This window comes from Telmatherina bonti, assembly GCF_933228915.1.
Source record: "Telmatherina bonti genome assembly, chromosome: 23".
NCBI lineage: Eukaryota > Metazoa > Chordata > Actinopteri > Atheriniformes > Telmatherinidae > Telmatherina > Telmatherina bonti.
In genome coordinates, this window is record NC_136632.1 from 12,655,715 (window position 1) to 12,668,291 (window position 12,577).

Genomic DNA, 12,577 nt, shown 5'->3' on the forward strand with positions numbered 1-12,577 from the left:
ACCTCTCACATCCACACGTCCTCTCCCGTCAACTCTCCCGTCAACTCTCTCCCGTTCTCCCCCATCAACGGGGGGAAATGGTAGTTAGGGGAAAATCTGATGTGAACTCGGCCTGACCCTGCTGAGTGCTTTACAGAGTCTGCTTAAAGCATGCAGAGGCAAAGTTTCACTCGACACCACACACACACACACACACACACACACTCACACATACCCAGAAAATAATGAGCGTGTGAATGTTGCATTTGCAGACAGTTGACAAGCTACGAGAGCATCTCAACAGACACCTGCCTCGACTGGGGAAGAAGAAGATCGACTCGCTGGTTGTCAACTATGTCGCCAAGCTGGTTGGTGCACTGTGTGTGTGTGTGTGTGTGTGTGTGTGTGTGTGTGTGTGCCTCAAAGATGCTATATCCTTCTGATGCTGCTTTCCAAAGAGGATTGCTCTTAAAAGTTATATTTATTTCATGTTTCCTCTTATTCTTTTTCCTGGAAGGTTAAAGCGAGGTAGTGAGAAACCGCAACACTTTATTTAAATGGTTTGACACTTCACTTAAGAAGGGTGGAGGGAAGCCAGAGGGACTCGTTGGGTCCTCTATAAACTCATTAGTGTATGGTTGTGGCAAGTATCCTCAAACCATAAGATGTTTTTAGCTGTGTTTCCTCCAGAAGGTCGATAGCAGCCACTGTGGTCCAGATGGAAGAGAGCGTGTAACGTTGTGAATTACTGATAAGTATTGATGTGAAGAGTAACATGAAACCATCCACAGGATTGTGCATTGTGGTCTGACTATCAAGAGAGTGAATAATTAGTATGAGGACTTAACTGCCCCGACTTTAATTCAATATAGCTTTATTTGTATAGCGCCACTTCGCAACAATGTTGTCTCAGGGCACTTTAGAGATACATCAGTTCAAGCCAATTCATAAACGGCCTAGCTCATAGAAACCAACTGATTGATTCTTCTTCTCTCTTTCTCTATCTTTTTTTTTCTCTCCGGTCCGGTGCAGCTGTGCAAACTTTGTAATGCAAACAATTATTCAAAATAAATAGAAAAATAAAATAAGTAAAACACACTTGCTAACATGCTAACATCAGAATATCAAGGGGATCATTCTATCTATAAAGCTTCCCTTGGAAAAGTAAATTTGCCCAGCAGAACACAGCATCCAGTAAATCATTCTGCTTGCTTAAATGCTGGACAAGATAAAAAAAAAAAAAAAAGAAACCAACTGATTGGATCGAATCTTGACTTCAGTCTATCACCCCATCCTGAGCATGCATGAGGCGACAGTGGGAAGGAAAACTCCCTTTTAACAGGGAGACAAAACCTCCATCAGAACCTTTAACCTCTGAAGTTTGCAGTCTGGGCAGTGACAGGAGCATGAAGCCAAAGAAAGGTTTTACAAGAAGGTGTAAATTGAAAACATTTACATTTAAAAAGGAAAAAGTCTTTGCTGTAACGGAAGTAATCTGAATCTGTGAAGGTAAAAAACCTCCGATCATAGGAATGAGCACACGTGAGTGTGGAGATGAACTGTAAACATGCAGCAGAGGCTTCAATCCCATCTGGATTTATTTACAATAAGAAAATTTTCAAAAAGACAAAACCCAAAATTAATATTGAAAAAAAGTGGAAAAAAAAGGAGTGTAACAATATAAAGTTTAATTTTAAAGCTGGGGTAAGTAATGTTTGGGAGCTAGCAAGATGTTAAAGTGGCGCCCTGTCTTGGCTCCTCCCCCTCTGGTTTTGCTCCCTTTGTGATTCAAGGATTTTTTTCTTACCTCCACCAAGAAGGTTATGTTTTCACCGGCGTTTATCTGTTTGTCGGTTTGTGTTCAAGATAACTCAAAAAGTTATAGACGGATTCTTTAATAAATTTTCAGGAGTTTTTGTAAATGTGAAAAGTAAGAACTGATTTAATTTTGGTGGTGATCCGGTTCACCGTTTGGATCCAGGAACCCTTTAAAGGCCTTCGCGGAGGTTTGTGCTCTCCGAGTGCTTTTCTAGTTCGCAGCGTTTTCCACCAATGATTTTCTCTTTCTCGGCTGTTCAGCGGGAGGAGGCAAATAAACCGAACTGGGTCGGTGAAATCCTTCCTGCATTTTCTCAGCCATGTTTGCCTTCTGAGTTTCTTCTTCACTACTTTGTACTTTCATCCAAACAGGCTATTTATATGCAGGGTGTGTGATGCGGGAGGAGGAGGAGGAGAGCTGGGACAGGAAGCTTACAAATATAAGAAATGAACAACTCCATTTCGGCTCGAACGTTTTGATTGGTCAGAGATTTTACAGATTTACAGTAAACTGAGGGTCTAACTATATTTCTTATGATTACAAAATGTACAGACTACAATCAGGATGAAGAACCACTTCACCCAGAGTAAAAAAATAAAATGTCTCTGAGCAGGATTACCTACCCCAGCTTTAAATAAATTATTGACAATACACAAATAAAGATTAAAAATAAAAAAAATTAAATAAATGCATAAATAAGAGTGAATAAAAGCATATAAAAAATAGAATCATATAAATAGAAATAAAATAAACAAAGGCCAGAAGTGCTTTGATGCACTTTACATTAAAGTATTAGGAAAAAGCTGCAGCACAGCAGAGAGGGATGCAAACATCAAGGCGCCATAATGACTGAGTCAGGAAACTAAGCTAGAGTTTAATAAGAATAAATATTCTCTCTGCATTCAGATATGGTTGATTAATAACAACCAGTAAATACGAATGGCTTAAGGGCCTTTTAAGCCTTGTATTTAGGAAACAAACTGTGTTTATAGTAACGAAGGGATCATACTCGAAGTGTCAGATTCTGCTGGTTCTTAGTATTCCTGTGAGGTAAATCCCTTCTCTGTTTGGAGGCCTGAAAGCAGACATACAGCATATATCAACACAACGGTATTAAATCAGGCCAAGGGTAAGGCTGGAATTGAATAGAAAGCAGGATGCGCCACGTTTTGGGACTTGCAAATGACAGGGTAAAAATAAGAGCAGAGATATCCTGCCTGCTCACGGCCGGATCAGTCCATGGTTCATCTCGCTGCAGCAGACTCGCCAGTTTTAACCTTCAGACTCAAACTGAAAGGAATAGAAATAGATGTGTCTGGAGAAGGTTTTGAAACCTAAGTTTGCTAACAGACTTATCTAAAGCTAGCCGCGCATGGGTCCACGAAAAACAGCCTAAAGGGTCGTCTTATTTTAAGAACAGTCGGAAAACTCACTAGCTGCTTCCACATCAAGCTGACTCATATGGGGATGCGCTTTGGAAAGGACAGACTCCCCTTTTACAAATAAAGAGGACCTCGCCCTCTTGTTGGCTCTTATTGACACTAATAGTTGCATTGACACAAGGGAGAAGTTGGAGATTAAATAGATTACAACTTTTAAGAGCCAGGGATGCCCCACTATGATAAATTACAGCAACACTTTACATTATTGTTACACATATTTATTTCCTGGCCCCATTTCTACAAACAGCTGAGATGCATTCCCTTATATAACACCAGCGTACATCAGGGAACAGAGCAACCTAATTGTTGCACATAAATGACTTCAAGCAGGAATCCATATTTATCACTAATCCAATGAATTGAAATTTGCTGCAGTATTCTTGGTTTATTTTCACAGAGAACTTGTTCTATCCGCAGAGTAACTGCCTTTATGTTAGGAGGAAGACCCGCACGGTTTACTCATTGTGGCCTCATTAAGAGCAAATCGCTGAGTTTAGGTTTTATTCGAACAGAAATCCGTGTAGGGATTTGTGAGTCTCAGTTTACGCTCCCTAGTGTGTTTGCCTTTTGCTTTTACTTGACTGGGAATTTGAAGGGGAAAAAAAAAAAAGAAATTTAACTTTGCAATAATCATTTTGCTTGATAACTTTTCTCTTTTTCTGTTTGTGCAAAGAACATATGAATTTGTCATTTTGGTGTAATATTGATTTAAATGCATGAAAAATTCAGTAGAAAGTGTGAGCAGACCAGCACAGCCATCATATGACTACTTCTGAATTAAGATGATAAACTTAGCAGACAAATGAAGGAAATTTGATTATATAGTCCCTTTTCTGCTGCATCACAGAAAAGCCTGATTTATTACCTTTACAATGAGGTATAAGGATTGTGCTTCTGTGAAATGAGCAACAGAGTTTACAACTGAGGTAGTTTCTATCCCAAAAAGTGGACCAAAATTCCCTGCAACACTCTCCTCTTAGTGGTAGACAAAAAAATGAAATGAGAAACATTTCTTTCATCGCAAAGGGGAATTGCAATCAACTAAACACAAGCTTGTTATGCTGAACCTATATGAAAAATAGGATTTTTAAACCTGCGACTGCTAACATGTGGTATACATGTGATAAAAATACAGTGTATTGAATGTTCTTAGCAGAGTGTGCCACATCTCTACATCCATGCGACTCACATTTTCAGCTTTCTCCCTTCAAAATCAGCAAATATCTACTTTTCAATTCACTGAATAACAGATTTTATCCTTGTTTGGTGGAAGAGACGAGCACAAAGGGAGGGATGCTGTCTGATTCTGTTCAGGAAGGTTTTGGCCTCGATGTAGGGAATTTTACTCGACCTAAATCAGGTTTTACTTTCTGTGTTGGTTCATTTTGTTTCAGAATTAGAGCCGGCTGCTGTTGGGAGGCGATCACTTCACCAGAAAAAATGATTCATAGATTTACTTGAACTTCCGTTGTTGATAATAATCTAAGCTTTATCGTGTTTTGTCTCATCAGAGCAATGGCTTCTTTTTAAAGAAACATCCGTTTTGCATTGAAAGCCTGAAATACATTTCAAAATGTTTTGAATAGGAGAATTGAGAGTAGTAATGAAGGGGGAAATATTTAAAACTATGGATAGTCTGATATACCGATAATTGTGTCATTAAGAAAGTTAAAAAATTTTGTGCTGAAAATATACTATTACTACATTATTAAAGGCAAATTGAAATTTGTACAATTTTCAAAACGTTTGACTCCATTTTGCTTTTATTAATGTGACAAAATATCGATCAATATGCTTTTGGTCATAGTGATTATGTGGCGATAGCACTATTTCCAAGAGATTCCTAATCATGATTTGTATTCACAAAAGGTTAAAAGGGGGGAAAAATGACCACAAGCCCTGCAGTTTGTCAACAAATGTGTGAGCATATCTTCAAAAAAGCCCACCAGAGAAAGACAGGATGGGATTTGCATGTTTTCCCCTCTTCAGTGCATAATGTCATTAAATGGTTCAAACAAGTGTAGCATGTAAAAGACAAGCAAGACACCTGCAATGCAGCATCGAGAGATTCACAATGAGGGATTATTTTAGAAAAACTTAGTCCCAAGCTCTGCTATGAAGAATTATTTTCACAAACAGCACTTAACTTGGCAGATTGGAAACAAAAGAGAAGCTTTATGGTGGAATTGTCCAGAGGATGATGTGACTTCTCATTCAGATCTAGGTTGGAGCCACAGTGGAAGTATTTACTGCATCACAGTGCAGGCCGAGAACAGAACCCAAATGCAGAACAAGGGAGGATGATGATAGATGAAGGAGCCAGCCGTTTAATGAACATAAAGCTCTGCTGCAGCAGAAAACAGCCAACCAAAACCAGAGACTCAAACAGAAGCGCCGCAAGTTAACACAGCATTGACCCGGCGCAGGACAGAGGCAGACCGGGAACTTAAATACTGAGGGAACTACTTGTAAACAAGAAGCAGGAGTGACAAGCTGAGCTGGAAGCTGAGAACAGGATGCCAAGTATGCAGAATGCAGGAGGGGAAAGCTCTACAAAATAAAACAGGAAATCAAGAACAAGTGTGGAAACGGAGACCAACAGAACTAAAAACCCTGAAACCATGACGTATCGTGGTCTAAAATGTTGGCATGCATGTTCGTCCGTGGAAGAAGTGGGAGCTGTGTACTCTCCTTGTCTCCATAGCTGATGATGGCTTCACTGACCTTGGACTATTACAGAGACAATTTACATTCCTACACCAGACACAGACAGTATGCAAATACATGTTTTTTTTTTTCCAATTCTTGAAATTTTAATGAAGGATATTTGAGAAAAAAAAAAAAATCGCCCAGAGGAGCTTATTATTATTATTATGTTTGTGTAGAAAAGTCTCTTTTCATTCTGCTTTTTTCACTTCTGGGTTCTGGGTTAGTCTGTTACATAAGTGAAGCTAATTGAAATTCACACCCTGAGGTCGCGAGAGGATATCGCCGCTAGCATTAGGTACAGCTTTCCCACTGGTGCACAGGATGTGTACGAGCGAGATAGTCTTCCTGTTATTGTTCGGGACGCGGCTGAGTGGTCCACAGTGGAAATGTGAGCCCAATTTCCAAACACATCAAGTGGATCCAAATGATCCTAGCTGCAGACAAGATGTGTTCACATCTTGTGCTGCTCTTGTTCAGAAATGAAATGGGGAAGTAGGGGGGAAAAAAGAAATCAGGAAGCGTGAGGAACAGAGTGTAGAACAAGTGTACATTACAAAAACAACTGGGATAGCAGAAAAGCGTGTCTGGATTGCACTTCAGAAAATTCCAAGCAGGTGATTTCAGCTGAGGAAAACATTTCATTTGAAGCAAATGGAGCATTTGCAACTCAGAGCACTAAGCTTGTCATTGTGTGTGTGTGTGTGTTTGCGTTTAGCTGGAGCTCATCAGACACATGCTGGAGTCCGTCTGGCTGAAGCACAAACTTGGCCCCGGTGCTTTGTGCCTGTAAGTTCTGACCTTAAATGTCGTTATCATCTCTAAAATCGTCCTTCTCTTTTATGTAAAGCATGAAGTGATTAATGTACATCCATCATCAGCTGCTTTTGCTGAAACTGTGGATCATTCTTGTTACATAACTTTCCTTTTTTTTTTTTTTTTAATTGTTCCAGGATGCAGCCGGGCAGCCCAGCCGAGTGGTCTGTGTTTCACTTCATGTTGCGGATCCTGGAATCCGCCAGGAGTCTTTACCTGCCCCTCCCTCCTGGTACCACACACAAAACCACACATTATGTGTTATAATCTGGTCTCCCTTTGATGCTATGACTGCATGACTTTGCACATAAGGGCAACAGACTTGTTCTCCAGGCGTTAGTTTGACAGAATGTGAATACATTGTCATTATAATTTGCTCTTACAGCCTTCGCTGCTTTGCTACATAATTCCATAATTTCAGTAACAAGCTGTGTGAAATTGGGAAGGGAAATTAGAAAATCCCCACAGCCAGACAGTGTATATGTGAGACTGACGGTGGAACATAACAGGCATGGAAAGTCTTTTCAGCCTGTGTTGAGGAGAAGAAAAATAAGGAAGGTAGTTAGGAATTATTCGGGAGTGATGCAGCAAGGTGCATTTTGGGTAGTTCGCCTTGTATTTAATGTTTTGCCGTGCTCGCAGCGTGGCTCTTTACCCAACACACACAGTGAACGTTAAATATCAGGTGTTAGCACTGCTAAATGTATGCTAAAATGTTGATTTTATTTGCCTTGAATGGAGAATGTTTTCTTTTTTTGTCTCTCTCCAGGGTATCACACCCTGTTTGCAGTGTTTGCAGTGCGCTGCCTTCCTCATCACACCTTTCTGCAGTACGTTGACCACGGTTTTCTGCAGCTAACAGAGACCTTCGTGTCTCGACTCATGACAGGTACATGCATATAAATGCACACAAAGGGTTAAAAGGAAACTATAATCACATCCATGTGAGACTGTTTGAAGCTGCATTAGTGTTTCTGAAGGAACTTGGACAAGCTAAAAGTGTGAGACAGTGTGAATATTATTCCATGCTGGGGGCCTCAGAGGTGCAGGTTCTGAGCTCAGCGGACATAAAGACACTGATATTGTCTGTTTTCTTTATCTGGTGGATTTCATACCGCGAAGCTGTTCAAAGAACAACTGACATCCCCAAAATATCATAGTCGTGGTTTAGCGTTACTTTGCCAGAAACAGAACAAACAGAGGCGGAGAACAAGCGGTCGTTTAAAGCGCAGAATCTGAGCGGTTTGAAACTTCAAAGTGGGAGAAGAGGATGTTTAAGGCATTTTGAAGTCGGTGAGCCTGCGTGTCACGTCTCCTCTGGGATTATTTCGATGTTTATGCACCTTTTGAGACTCTAGCTTCCTTACTCGGGGTAATTATAACAGGTCAGGGGGGAACTTTCTGCCTCATCATGTTTGGAGAATGTTTAAGGATTCAAGTGTGAGGATAAAATGTGCATTTAAGTTCATCTTTAGAAGATTATCATCTTTCTTTCTTTTCATTTCTTTGTTTTTTTTTTTAAGATTTAGATAACAGTGATGCCAATGAGAAACTGAAGTTCAGCATCCTGAAGAGACTCCCCGAGGTACCAACTTTCCTTAACAATGACTCCACTGTGTGTGTGTGTGTGTGTGTGTGTATGTGTGAGAATAGATTCATGCAAAAAGACCTCTGAATGATTTCATGCGACAAGTACAAACATGCAGGTTAGAGTTGAGTGTGTGTGATGGACGGAGAATAACACACACACACAGTGACAGTAGAGGAAGAATTGATCTGTTCTCATGTAATTCTCTCCCTAAACTTCCTTCTCTGCTCCAATTAAAGGTTTGAAGTTATTTTAGGTCTCATCTCCCTCAAGCCCCCCTGAAGCCAATCGCAGGGAACTTGTGTAACCAGCTGGTGTGTATGTGGGCGCACGTTGAGGACAGATTCTGCCGTGTCTGTGTGCGTTTCTGTCCTTGTGTAACTTCCACGTGTTCCTGCGTGGCGGCAGAATCTGTAGCTGTGTGTGTGTGTGTGTGTGTGTGTGTGTGTTCTGTTAGCACCGTGATCAGAGGAATTTTGAGTGTTTTGTGTCGCTGTTCGGTTTCCTGCCCGTCAGACTTTTTGTTGGGCGGGTTTGGCAGGCAGGACAGATTTAGCAGGTACAACACACACTCCAGCAGAGCTAGAAAACAGGAGATGTTTCCCTGCTGAGGAGTTTTTTTTTTTTTTTTTGGACCTGAACTAAACCCAACAACTCTCTTTGGTAACATATTGAGTGTAAAAGTCAGAACGTTCCCAGTGTGAAGAGTGAGACAGACCCCGCTTAAAACTAAACACAACAGGAGCAAATTTAATCCAGTTTAAACCAGTTCAAACCTCATAAATGTACTTTTTTCACCATGTTACCTTTGCATCAAGTAAACACCATGTGGCACCGTATGCAGGCACGTCACGTTTAAAAAAAAAAAAATCCTCTGTATGTAGCAGCCACATGTCCAACCATCTGTAGAGGTTTTCCTTGGAGACCTGCTGGTGGAGCGTTCCAGTATAGGCTAGATTTAACACGTGCCTGTACTGGGAGGATGGTGGAACACTGAGACTGATGGAAACGGCTCTGGCTAGCAGGACAACAGGCTAGCAATCCTGACAAACAGGCTTTTTGCAGCTTTTGCTGGAGAAAAGCGATGAAGAGATGATTTTAGTGTTGATATTATGTTGGATGGCCTTATTGCCAGGGCAGCTGATAACCGCACCAGTTTTCCAGTTGCTGATGGTCTGTTTTAATTTATCTATGCGGATAAAGTTGGGCTGAGTATTTTCTGCAGGGATACGAGAAATGATGCAAACATCTGAGGAAGGATCTGGGTTTAGTTTCAGACGTTAAGCTGGATTTTTGACCCTCGAAATCAGTATTTCATCAGTTGCCGCAAGCTTCATCTTATTACAGACACGAAGGCGTGTGCAAAGGCTGAAAGATCTCCAACCACTGCATGTTTCTTACCAATAAATTACTAAAAAGACGGTAAAATAGTCTGTTAAAAAGTTTCAGCTCCTAAGATCTAATGTTTAATTTTCTTTTTGTCAGACACACAAGTAACATCTGTTTGCTTTAGAGTGATTTATTCCTGTTGTGTGCAGCCTTGAAAAGTCCGATTTCCCCTCGAAGCCCTCATTAGCAGTCCGCGCTTCGATAGCGGTTTGGCTTTCCAGTTGGCGAAATAGAAAGGGACAGCTGTGCACAGGCACCGGGGAATTTGTTTTTGTTTTCTTTTGAAAGCACGAGCTGCATGCTTAAAATGTAAACTGCTCTGTGTGTCTTTTTGCATGTGTGTGTTTGTGTGTAGCCTTTGGAGCAGAGGATGTGCCATATGTGGGATCATCCTGTCAGTTCAGCCTCAATCTCCAGAGATTATGTCAGGACTCTGCTGGAGAAACAAAACAAAAATAAGGTGAGAAAGTAAACATCTCTCTCTCTTTCTTTAATACCAATCCACCCTACCTAGCAAAGTGTGTGTGAAATCGTCCAGACACACTCGGAAAATCCTCCGAAAGTAAAAACTTTTCCGCACATTTGCCTGCAGTTTTACACCGACAGATTACACACAGCGACTTACACAGTGACTTCTTAAAATGTATGGTGACTGCCGTAAAAAGTAAACTTGCAGTCAACTTTACCCATAAGAGGAGTTCAGGTGACTTGTTTATGGCGTTGCTGCGGATTTCTCAGAATCCTATAAATCCTGCTGTTGTGTTTTTGTTTTTCCGTCCCTATTCAGGGATTTGCATCTGCTGGGAAAGACGAACCTGGATTCAGACCCGAGTTTCTGCCTCTCACCTACCTGACTAAAGTCCTTTCAGATATTGAGGCACAAGGTACTGTGCGTGTGTGCGTGTGTATCCTGCTTGGTTTAGATATTCAAGCCTTTTGAGGATTTGTAGGCGTGCATGGCCAAAATGAGACAGCTTCTATCTTTAAGGTGCAAGGAAGTGTGTGTCGTTACATCCCCCTGTCTCTTTGTGTGACCGCCAACAGCTCTGAACCCGTTCGAAGAGCAGGAGAACGTGGACGCCAAGTTTGTGGAGGAGACGGCTCTGATGCAGACGCGGATCCTGCTGGGCTACGAGAGGAAATGAGACGGACGGACAGGACAGGACGGGGAGGGATGAGCGGTGGAGGGATGGAAGGGGAAACTGACGGGAAAGGAAAATGCGTTTTAGGTGGAGAGCAGTCATCGCTGACTTGAAGACATGTAATTGATGGATGGGAGGATGATGAAGGGATAGAAAAAGGGCGGGAAATGAAAGATGATTGGAAAGACTGAGACGCATAAACCAGTTCTCACTGGTGATAAATTAGGGTGGGGGATGGATGGATGGATTCGTAGGCAGAGTTCACCTGCTTTTCAGGAAAAAAAAAAAAAAGCATCGTCTTATTTCACGGACACAAGAAGGTCTTGGAAAAAAAAACAAAAAAAATCCCAATAAGGGCCGCAGTTAAAACCTATTATATTATATCCGCGATATTAAAAAATTAGATTGAAAATCAATAACTGCTGGCAGTTATTTGTATAAACTCATTTTCTCTAGTAGCTATAATTCGTCCCTCATCTCCATTCTTTCATACGATTTATGAACATCAACGTCAAATATTCGGAGCTGTATGTATAAATCAAACACGCTTGTTTCTCCTCTTTGTGATTCCTGTAATGCGGCTGCACCCCATCAACTTGATTACATGCCGACAAAAGCCTCGCAGACAGAGAGGCTCGATATGGTCCGCTGTGCATTAAATCTGACTCTAACACTGACTTGTACGGCAGCTTTGCAGCAGAACGTCTGAGCGAGGAGAAGCCGACGTGCGCTGCGTGGAGTTAGCCCAGTGTAAACTGACTGAATCCATAGTAGGGGATTATGCAGAAAGAGTTTAATTTGAGTCAAATTAATCTTCTAAAAATGATTAAAAGATGCATTTTCAGACTTCATTTCCAGATTAGTTGGGAATTAAAACAATTTTTAAAAAAGAGAAGAAATTTTACCTGTAAGTTTTTCAGTTGTTTGATCAAATGTTCAACCAATTAAAGTCTGAGGAAACCGTCGTACATCTTAGCTGAAGACAACATATCAGCTGTGCAACAGTCTGAGGTCGTTGTGTATTTATGAAGCATGCATTTGCAGAAAGGCTGCAGGCAGGTGAAGCTATGCAGATTTTAGTCTTGCAGAATTAGTTTCTGGCCTGGTTTTGCTGCAATAATCCCTGATCTCATGGGGAAGCACGATATGCTTAATAGTAGCATATGTCTCTGCAAGATTTCATCTTATGTATGCAGTAGACACTGTTCTTTCTCATTCATAAAAGCAGCTGAAATGTGACTCATCTGACGTTATAACTGGTCTCCACTGTTTTTGTGTCCATCTAAGATGAACTCCTGTCCCGAGAACTTGGCAGCATTCGCGTTGTCCTTCTTGTATTACACCTTCAGGTTACATTTTTTAACAGTTTTGTTGAGAGAAAATGTTTTTTCTTGGTACATTTGAGCTCATGTGGTTAAATCCTTTCTCAGGAATAGTTTCATTTTTAGAATAATTTCCCAACTCCTGTGGAGATGAGGTTGGTAGTGCTGGGTTAATTACAAAGCACCAACATCTGGTTTGAATATTATCCCCTCATTCTGAGCTCATACAGCAAATGGAGAGTTCTGTTTGTGGTGATTTGTGTTCATAATCCTTTTTAAAGTGTCTGAAATATTGGTTCCCTGCATGCCATCCAGTTCTTATTTACATCTCTTGTTGTGCCGATTGCCAAATGTTCTTTCAAAAGAAGGGATTT

General features: G+C 41.0%; 1 protein-coding gene across 1 annotated transcript in view; it reads left to right on the plus strand.

Annotated features, from left to right (window-relative positions):
- The window catches only part of gsap (gamma-secretase activating protein), a 34,569-nt gene extending 22,383 nt beyond the window's left edge, over positions 1-12,186 (plus strand). Inside the window, exons 25-32 of the mRNA XM_079262822.1 lie at positions 252-347; positions 6,665-6,735; positions 6,900-6,994; positions 7,532-7,651; positions 8,286-8,347; positions 10,095-10,199; positions 10,527-10,623; positions 10,784-12,186. Coding sequence (XP_079118948.1) covers positions 252-347; positions 6,665-6,735; positions 6,900-6,994; positions 7,532-7,651; positions 8,286-8,347; positions 10,095-10,199; positions 10,527-10,623; positions 10,784-10,884 — 747 coding nt within the window. The 3' untranslated portion in view covers positions 10,885-12,186. The remainder of the gene's footprint in view (positions 1-251; positions 348-6,664; positions 6,736-6,899; positions 6,995-7,531; positions 7,652-8,285; positions 8,348-10,094; positions 10,200-10,526; positions 10,624-10,783) is intronic.
- Positions 12,187-12,577: the final 391 nt, after the last annotated feature.